Source organism: Garra rufa, chromosome 25 (assembly GCF_049309525.1).
Source record: "Garra rufa chromosome 25, GarRuf1.0, whole genome shotgun sequence".
NCBI classification, from domain to species: Eukaryota; Metazoa; Chordata; class Actinopteri; order Cypriniformes; family Cyprinidae; genus Garra; species Garra rufa.
This window is the reverse complement of record NC_133385.1, coordinates 22,143,156-22,153,983: the sequence shown is the minus strand read 5'-3', so window position 1 is coordinate 22,153,983 and position 10,828 is coordinate 22,143,156. Positions and strand designations below refer to the sequence as shown.

The window sequence follows — 10,828 nt, the reverse complement described above, 5'->3', positions numbered from 1 at the left end:
AATTGTGAAACACAAACTCAGAATTGCTTGCTGCTAATTCGCAATTACATTTTTGCTTTGGTTTTGGTTTGGTTTGTGGCCAAAAAATATGGAATGGTGAGAAAATTCTAAAAAAAAATTAAATCTCAAAGAGTTTAATTAAGAGTTAAAAAAAGTTTATAATTTGAAATTGTGAAACACAAACTCGCAATTGTGAGATTGTGAGAAAAAAGTCAAAATTGAAAGATGACTTTTTTATTTTTTATTCCATGGCAGAAATAAGTTTCCATCCTCGTTTTGTGTGTAAAGTTGGGGTTTCATTTACTGTTGTCGATATTTCATTAGGAATTCACACGACTGGGAGTTTTGCATGAGTGCGAAAGATCTCCCAATGGCTTTAAGTTAATCACATGAATTTGCCACGTCGGCCATCAGAAAGCTGATTGGTTTATGAGTTAGTTCTATGTGAGCTGTGCTTCATATATCAGCACACAACCAACAATAGACAACCGGCCTGTTTTACTGGCAAAAGTGTGACTGCACCTTACATGAGCTTCATGTATCGTAATGTATTATGAGGCGACTGTATAAATGTAGAAATCTCTTCCATTATTGTCTCTTGATCTCATGCACTATTTATTGTCATAGGGCTTTAAACGAACTACATTTAGTGCTTCTTAATCATTGCCAAGCTAACCTGCACTCTTAATGGTATGAAAAGAAATAGTCTCTTAATCTGTGAGAATAACAGTTGCTTGTTGCTTTTTTATGAATACAAGCTGCCTGAAAGTTTAACAGGGTTTGCTAAATGAATGTGTTAACAAAAACTCCCTTTAAGTTGAAACTGAAATTGACTATAAAAACTATTTTATAAGAAGGTGTCTGTTATTTAAAAACTATTATCTGGTTTCTTAAGAATTAATTGATAAATACCTATCAGATGTAGATGTATGTATATTCCAGAATATGGAATTGAAATTATACATAAAGCCCCATTGTATAAAAATGGTACTTTAACCATTTTTTTTTTTGTGATTTTTTGATTATGTAAGCTTTTGATTTAGGTTATATAATGATGAATTTCTCTGTAGTTTTATAGAAAGAGATTGAGCATAATTTGCATAGATTTTTACACGAGCGGCGTTTTTAGAAATGTAAAAAGTTTCCAGTGGTACTTTAATACCTTGCACTGTCATTTCTGAAGTCTGTGCTTTGTTTCATACTGAATTTGTTATCAGCTTTCATGTGTGCTGCTGTGGACAACCTCAACAAGACTGCATTTGTAGTAAAATACTTTTATGCTTCACGTTTATGGCTGTTTCAAAGGTTGTGTGTGAACAAATAGGCTTGGTCAGGCTCAATTTGTATTCTTTGCTTTGCTAAAATTTGTTAAAATTTCTAAAGTTTCTGCTAACTCTATTGGTAAGATAAACAGTTTGCATGTAAGGAAGGAAGCGTGAAAACCCTCCCTTTTGATTTCGTATTCAAAGATAACTGTGGAGCTTATTTGTTTAAGGCCAGTGACTTTGAACCGGAAGGAAGGTTCGGTTCATGAAGGAATCATTCTTTTGAACCGAATCTTTTCAATAAGTCAGCTCACAATTAAGGAGGTGACGTGAGGCCAAGTATGGTGCTCTGCATTTAACCCATCCAAGTGCACACACAGTAGTGAACACACACCCGGAACAGTGGGGGGATCGGTGCCTTGCTCAAGGGACTCACCTCAGTCGTGGTATTGAGGATGGAGAGAGCGCTGGTAATTCACTCCCCCCACCCTGCCAGACCTGAGACTCGAACCTGCAACCTTTGGGTTACAAGTCCAACTCTCTAACCATTAGGCCACGGCTGCCCCACACAAACGCTTGGCAAGATTTGAGCGATTCTGGAATCAACAACTCAAGTGCTGCGTCCCAATTCGCATACTATCCGTCCTAAATAATATTCGAAAATAGAATTAGTATGTCCCAAATCGTAGCATGTTTGAAAAAGTATTCCAAAGTTTCCCGGATGGTCTACTTAACTTCAGAATTCGAAGTAACCGCTAATATTGCCCACAACACATTGCGCGGTGAACGAGAATTCGATTAGAACTACAAACACGCATAAAACGTGTTAAAAAACTACAAACATGGCGGATAGGCGCGACCAACGGACAGGTAGAGAAAGGGGTTTAAGTAGGGTGACCATGGGTGCTTTTCATTTCTTATTTTTGCATCATCGTTTCCTTTCCTTGCTTCCTTTCCTCGCGTATTAGCTCCACCCCCTTAGGATACGAGGGAAGGATTTAAGGAAAGGAAATGAGGACGGAGGAATCAAAGGAGGAACATTGGAATATTCTTGACCACTCAAGCGTCACTTCAAAGCGTCATCAGCTGCGCTAAAGGGATTTGCCCATATGTTGTTAAAGTTCGTTCATTAAGGCATTCATAATAATTATTAACAAAGCAAGATGCCCTGTTTAAATATATGACATTATTTACACTGCAAAGGTAAAATATAAATGTAAATTATTATGACATGTCTGAAGGGGGAGGAGTGCGTCACGTTTAGTCGATAAAACACTTCCGCATAGGATACACCTGTGTATCCTCGCTCAGACTCCTCAGAAATCCTCCTCACTCCTCGTAGTGATGGGATTTATGGCTCTTTGAGGGGATCCGGATCTTGGCGATCCGTTCCTTTCAAAGAGCCGTTCAAAAGAACGGCTCTTTTGGCTCTTTTTAAATATTTAGTCAGTTTTAAGAAGCCAGTTTGGGGGCATCTCAGTTTATCCTGGAAATAATCACTGGGAGGAATTATGAGGTGAGATTCGTAGTCAAATAATTAAAACTCAGATATCACACACCAATATCTGAGTTCGAATTATTCTGAAATATTGATTATTATCTCATTTGTCATGTGTGGACTATATTTCATAGGGTTGCACAACATCCCTCTGCTTAGACAGTGGCATCACTATTTTGGATTTACCTTTAGTACAAAGTATGTTGCTGCATCCCAATTCGCATACTTATACTATGCCCTTAAAGTATGTACTCTTTTTGTGAAGAAAAAGTACATACTTTTGAGTATGTAGCAGAAAAGTAGGCAAGCTTTGGGACATACTACTTCCTCTGTTGCTTAGTTACCTAAATCCTGTCACTGTTTAAACTGCCTTGTCAGTTAATATCATCTACATTTCGTTTAATTTGATTTCCTACCGTATTAGAGAAAAATGAAGAGGCACATTCTACTAGTCTTTTATGCTGAGAACTTTGCTCGTGTTTGCATAATGATGCATTTAAAAGTTAATGACCAAACCTATCATTATAAAAGTTCATAATGTTGCTGCACATGAAATATACCATGGATAACATTATTTAAATATTATTTATTAGGTTACACATTGATTAGTTATCTCAAAAACCCCTTTCTCTACCTGTCCCTGGTAGCGCGTATCCGCCATGTTTGTAGTTTTTTTTAAAAAAATTTTATGCGTGTTTGTAGTTCTAATCGGATTCTCGTTCACCGCGCAATGTGTTGTGGGCAATATTAGCCGTTAGAGTGTGCATTGATCCGCACTTCGAATTCTTAAGTTAAGTAGTAGACCATCCGGGAATAATTTGTGTGCATCTGTGTGAAACACGCATAGGAAAAAAGAACGACAGAAAGAACGGCTCCCCCCCAGCCGCGACTCGGCTCCCATCGTTCATGTTTATGAGCCGTTCAAAAGAATCGGTTCGTTCGCGAACGTCACAACTCTAACTCCTCGACCCACGCCTCCTCACTGTGCAATTAAAGAATTGAGATGTCCTACAAGATGGCTGAGCTCGATCGGTTTCCGGGTTATAGGATGGAGGACGGAGGAGCGAGGAAACGAGGAGGGATATTGAGAAGCACCCCATACGTCCTCTTTTACCCGGACATGTCCTCCTTTTTGGCTATAAAATTATGTCCGGGGGGATTTTGTAAAATATCATAAAAGGTCCAAAAAAGATCCTCTTTTTGGATTCTCAGAATATGGTCACCCTAGTTTAAGTGATAAATAATCAATGTGTAACCTGATAAAAAATATTTATTTAATGTTATCCGTGTTACATTTCATGTGCAGCAAGCAACACACAAATTGTATAATGATAGGTTTGGTCATTAACTTTTTAAATGCATCATTATGCAAGGAAGGAAATCAAATTAAACGAGATGTAGATGATGTTAACTGACAGGGCAGTTTAAACAGTGACAGCAGGGCTGGACTGGGACAGAAAAATCGGCCTGGGCATTTTGACTAGAGACCGGCCCACCAGGTATTATTGGAAAAGCCATAAAGACCTTGAATGAAAACAAATGCTCATGCTTTTACAGCTGTGGCTCCAGCAAACATCAGCTCATATTAAAAAGTAATATTAAAACAATTCTAACAACAAGTTATTAAAAGTGCTGCTGCTGTTTAGTGCGACATCCGCCGGTTTCCTCTTTCTAGCGCACAGTGGGCGATAAATAAACGAGAGAGAGACGGGACTGGTGACAGAAAAGCCGATCATTAGCTGATCATTGATCAGTTTCATGATTGAAGGAGCAACAGGAGAGGGGAGGGGCAGAGAGTGAGAGAAGAAGCAGCTGCGCAGCGTAAAGACAGAATAACTCAAGCCAGGGTTGCCAGACGTACGATAATTATCGTATTTGTACCATAATTTTGACCTCTGTACGATGTGCAATCAATAATGAAAAATATCCCATAATGTACGATAGTTTTAGAATTTTGTGACACCTCAAATTATGTTCGTTGTAATCATACAACTTCTATGCTCATTGATCTAGCTATGTGGATCCTTCGTCTACCGTGCCATCATGATTGTGATTAACGTGCTATAAAATCATCATTTTGTGGGTACTTTCAGTTGAGATGTGGCCGTCCCAAACCCTAACCCCAAAAGTTTTGCATTTTATTCATTTGATTTTAATTGAATACAGAAATATTAAATGATTTAAAGTTAAACAACTGAAAGATACTTTAAAAATAAAAATAAAACTGTCAGTAGATGGTGGCAAGACTGATTTAATTACTGAATCATTCATTCATTTGATTCCTTCGAACAGCTGATTTCATTCAGGAATACAGCAAGTGTGTCTTTATAAATGAGAAATTAATTCATTGACTCACTAGATTCATTTAAAAACACACTCGGCCAATCATCGTGATCTGTGGAGAATTTCCCCATTCAAATGCATCATGTGAACGTGTTTTTTCAAAAGTCAACCTCATCAAAACAAAGCCACGAAATCGGCTCATTACAGACACTCTAAATGGGCTCATGCACACCTCACAGTGTGTGAAGAATGCGGGAGGGTGCCCTGCTTTTAAGCCAACAAGCACTATGTTGCGGTCCATGACGGCATCAAATACCGCAAAAGGACCCCCTCAACATCTGGCGTCACGCAGGCTTCCGATGACAGCGACTCAGAGGTGGAGTTTGAACCTTCACACTAAGGTACGGCTATTTATTTATTTATTTGTTGTGGTTAATTGCAGGTCGTGTCAATATTGTTGGTCTAGATAAATAGCTGTATTCTGTATGTTTGACTCGTGTACGACAGTTTTGTGTTTCTGGTACGATAGTTGAACATTTCCAATCTGGCAACACTGACTCCAGCTTTGTGTCTTTTTTTCATTCTAGCTGAAGTACGGGACAAATCACGTTCCTTCTCACCTCAATACGGAACACGTAATATTTTTTCTGAATACGGGACGGTTCGTAACCCTACAAACTAACCTTATGAACAAAATAAAATTCACTATCAGTAACATCATAGCACCCGCCCAGTAGCATGGAAAATCCATCATGCTAGCTAGTACGCAGTACGAGTTATTGTAACTGACTGTAAAAAGTTAGCAAGCACAATGAAAATAAACTACACCTAAACTTGGTTTATATCTGACCCAGATAGACTGCAGTTCATTACTTCTTACCTGAAGTTCAGTTCCCCTGACACAGGCCCGGGTCCAGAACTAAATCACCGAGGGTGCTTCTTAAATTAGTGAGGGTGCTCTAACCTTATACCTATATATAGTATACATAGTACGATCTCCCATAGGCTACGTTATAAACCAGGGGTCTTCAATTAAAACGAGGTCCAGTAATGAACCCTCCTCACCAGCCGAGGTCTGGACAATTATATATCAAACCATTTATGGTTTTTGCAAGACCAGGGTATCTGCAGCATATTTAAGCTTAAATTCTAGATGTTTAAAAACCGTTTTTAAGACCTAAACAAAAAATAAATGAAGAAATAAATAATTAAAATGACAGTAAAAAGCATGATTTACAATTTAGATGCAGGTTTCACAAAACAAAAAAGATTAAATTATAAACTTCACATTTCAGCCTTCAAGAGTGTCAATTAATTTAAACAATTATTATCAATCAAGTATTATATTAATTAAATAACATATACATATATTTTACTGCCTTTGTTTAAATTTGTATAACACATTATCTTGATCCATCAGTTCACATTTATAACTCTATGTGTTTGCTGCTTAAAACCATGGATTGATTTTCACGTTGGTCTTTTTGACAACAGCAGACATACGAGCTGATTAAAAATGTCAGATCATGCTCTTCCAGCAGGAGGCGCTGTCAGAATGGTACACAAAGCAGCTGTGGCAACGCATTCAGAATCCATGATTCACGAAAACTATTCTTTGAAAATCATTAACAAAGAATGAATCATATTTGAAGAGCATGTTAAATTCGTGCGACTGAGATCATTTTTTCATTTTCATTGTGTTTTTCTTCTTTTGCAGTGGCATATTTTTGATCGTTTCTTGGAAAGTTACGTTCAGTTTTATAAAGTTACGTTCAGTCTTATTGGCACAAAAATAATCTCATAGCTACCTCCCGTTCGCTCCATTCGCCTGAGCAAACTTTTCTCAGAAGACCTATCATTTTATCGAGTCATGCGACCGGTAGTATCGAAAAAATTTGCTATTGCGGTACGACGGTATTTACAATACGTTACATCCCTAATAAATTGCCTTTTAAAGTTTAATAGCAATTATTGTCTTTCAGTCCCCACGTAAGACATCCCGAAATCATAATTAAAACTTTCTTAACCCCTAATAACACTGCAGTCATCAATGAAATTCAAGAGCTTTTTTTCAAGCACCGACATTCAACAACCCTTAAATACGTTTCTTTTTATTTTTCCCCACTATGTTCGGCGCACAAGAGAAATATTAGAGAGGTAAATTAATATCAGCATATGAAATATATTCGTCTATCATTGTCTCTGAGAGAATGTGCACGTCAGATGCAAAAAGCGCTGTTTTTACTTTCACTTTAACATATCGCGCTGTTTTCACGTTGCTTGTGTGATATCCATTGGCTCACATTCATGGTTTAAAACAAATATTTATAAAAATACAATATATAGAAACAGTATATAAAAACATTAGAAAAAAACAATGTATTTACAATATTGGGACATGACCCCAATATAATGTTTTTTTGTTTTTTTTGTTTTTCATTTTCACTCACTGAAAGCTACATCTACGCAATGCGCCGATCTCTGCTCTTATCACTGCACGGAAGATTGCACCCAAACGCTGACCCTGATGTGTAATAGGACACTTGGACCAGCGGCCGCCTCTGGTCTCTCCTCCTCCGGCCTCCCCTTTCCCTCATCCACCTGCTGGCCTCCATCACTTCCTAATGTTAATGGAGTGGAATACATGGAAGCTCCGCCATGGCCACCACCAAACAGATGTGTTATATGTGTGTGTGTGTGTGTGTGTGTGTGTGTGTGTATAATTTATTTTTGCTTTACTTTGTATCTTTGTATTTTGTATGTTCTCTTCAAGCAAAAAATTTTTTTTAATTATTGTTTTTGCTTGAGGAGAACATACAAAATGCCAAGTAAATAACAATAAGAAAAATCTTTCAAGAAGTCCAAATAGCAGCTTTACAAAAATAAACAAAATAAACACAATTAGAAAATTAAGAGAGAAAAGTAAATACAAAGAATAAGTAAATCCAGAAATAAAATAAAGGAGGCTTAATCACCAATAAATACCTTCAAAAGATTAAATAGTTTACAGTTTTTTGTTTGTTTGTTTGTTTTTTTAGGCGTGAGTTTTAAAGATTTGAAGAAGACCATTAAATCTTTCTGGAAAAGTAAGAAGCCACCTTTTTACTTTTTCAGATAAATTTAATGGTTATATTGCAGAATCGGTATTTATAAATAAGGCAATTAGCCCAAATCACAATATTATTCACCAAAAATTCAACATCACAATTCAGTTTTAAAATCAAAGTCAGGTATTACATATTTCCAACGATGTTATGAATATATAAATAGGACGATTTCAGACGGATCACGTACGGGTATCTGCGTCATGACGTAAAGATTCACGTTTCTTGAACCAATACTTTGATTCTGTTCAAAAGAACCGATTCGCCCAAACGAGTCGCGTATCCCATCACTAAACGGGGGGGTTTTGTTGTTTCTAAAAAACACTTATTGAATTAATCTAAGCAAATGTGATAACTAACACGTTTAAAAAAGAAAAACAAACACTTCTGATAAACATTCCAGCCCGTTTGAACATAAACACAAGGCTTTTTCAACGAAATAAACCCAGCCCGCTGAACACTCACCCTCCCCGTTTTGAATAGACGAAGACAAAGGCTACCGGAAACAGGACTCCATAGTTTTCGTCAAATGGCTGATTTGTATTCACGCGAAATCGTTTTTTTTCTCCAACCGTTTAAGTCTTTTCTCCGAGATTTTTCATGGATCTGTATTTATGTTTGCTAAACATGCGTCGCGATCTGGAAGTAGTCGTAAAGAAGACCCGGCGGTGCAAATACAACGACGTAAGCTGGTTATTCCAAGCGAATGAGTTTTAAATGCAACAAAGCGCGTTTGTTTTTGTTTTTTGTTTTTGTTGTGCGTTTAACCTTACGTTACTTCCATTCCTCACGGCATTTCTTTTACATGCGGTTCTCCAAGACCAGACCAGACTAATAACTTCGCTAAGCTAACTTAACGAGCCGTGCTTAGAAATGGAGATCCACATCTCAAGCCTCTTCCCCGAGATCTTAGCGATGATTTTCAACTACCTGGACGTTAAAGGCAAAGGCAGAGTCGCGCAAGTGTGCACGGCGTGGAGAGACGCCTCGTACCACAAATCAGTCTGGAGAGGAGTGGAAGCCAAACTCCATCTGAGAAGAGCAAACCCGTCGCTGTTCCCCAGCCTCCAAACCAGAGGCATCAAGAAAGTCCAGATCCTCAGCCTGAGGCGCAGCCTGAGCTATGTAATCCAGGGCATGCCCAACATCGAGAGCCTTAACTTAAGCGGATGCTATAACCTAACGGATAACGGGCTCGGACACGCATTCGTGCAGGACATCCCGTCACTGAGGATACTCAACCTGAGCCTGTGCAAACAGATCACCGATTCCAGTCTGGGCAGGATTGCGCAGTATCTGAAGAACCTGGAGCTGTTGGATCTGGGCGGGTGTAGTAATATCACAAACACGGGGTTGTTGCTTATCGCCTGGGGCCTTCATAATCTCAAAAGTCTGAATTTGAGAAGCTGCAGACACGTTTCAGATGTGGGCATCGGACACCTGGCTGGCATGACACGCAGCGCCGCGGAGGGCTGCTTGAGTTTGGAGCACCTCACGTTGCAGGACTGTCAGAAACTGACTGACTTGTCGCTCAAGCACATTTCTAAGGGCCTCAACAAGCTGAAAGTACTCAACCTGAGCTTTTGCGGTGGCATATCCGATGCTGGCATGATTCACTTGTCGCATATGACCCAACTCTGGACTCTTAACTTGCGCTCCTGCGATAACATAAGCGATACGGGGATTATGCATCTCTCCATGGGCGCTTTGAGGCTGTACGGGCTGGATGTGTCATTTTGTGACAAGGTGGGCGACCAGAGCCTGGCTTACATCGCGCAGGGCTTGTACCAGCTCAAATCCTTGTCGCTTTGCTCGTGCCACATCAGCGACGACGGGATCAACCGGATGGTCCGGCAGATGCACGAACTCAAGACGCTGAACATCGGCCAGTGCGTGCGGATCACGGACAAGGGCCTGGAGCTCATAGCGGATCACCTGACGCAGCTGACCGGGATAGACCTGTACGGCTGTACGAAAATAACGAAAAGGGGGCTGGAGAGAATCACCCAGCTGCCCTGCCTTAAGGTGCTGAACTTGGGACTCTGGCAGATGACCGAGGTCAAGGGTTTAGGAGACGCGTCTGAGATCCTGCCCTGCTACACCTCGTAGCTACTAACTACCTCAGCGATGTCTTGCTTTTCTAGAGACGTGTCTCATGTACTTTATTACGAAGCCTGTTTTGGAAAAGAGGCTTGATGTAGTTCAAATTGAATCAGCAATAAAACACTGAACAGCCTTCCTTAATGAAAGAGTCTGAGTTTTGACGGTTCCCTTGAATGCCTTTTGTTTTTCTGTATTTTGTTTTAGAGCTTCATATTGAGGTAAAGTGACTTTTATTCTCATTTCCACTGACAAACGCATTTTGTCACTGCCTTTAAGTATTTATCCTGAAATACCAGCATTATACTGTAAATTGATGAAGAGAAAAAATGTTTACCATGTGCGTGGACGCGGACGGAAGTCTTGCTTGTTGGTTTTGTGTAATTCCTCCCTGGTAAAATGGAACATATGCAATTTAAACTTTGTTTAAAAAAAAGGCCAGTTTGCTTGTTAAAGACCTACAAGATGTCTGTTTATTTTCCTATGATAAATGATTAAAGCTAAATTGTTTTTAACTAAATTGTTTTATTTCTGGTATTTGTTAAAATACTGTGTCTAATACAACAATTTCTTTCAAG

The 10,828-nt window shown here is 39.0% G+C and overlaps 1 protein-coding gene across 1 annotated transcript; it reads left to right on the top strand.

Moving 5' to 3' along the window:
* Positions 1-8,656: 8,656 nt before the first annotated feature.
* On the top strand, positions 8,657-10,399 carry fbxl14a (F-box and leucine-rich repeat protein 14a). Its single transcript, XM_073832011.1, has one exon. The coding sequence runs from the start codon at positions 9,024-9,026 to the stop codon at positions 10,257-10,259; it is 1,236 nt and encodes a 411-aa protein (XP_073688112.1). The 5' UTR covers positions 8,657-9,023; the 3' UTR covers positions 10,260-10,399.
* Positions 10,400-10,828: the final 429 nt, after the last annotated feature.

Coding starts and splice junctions, on each gene's coding strand:
- fbxl14a (XM_073832011.1), top strand. CDS start 9,024: ATGGAGATCCACATCTCAAGCCTCTTCCCCGAGATCTTAGCGATGATT.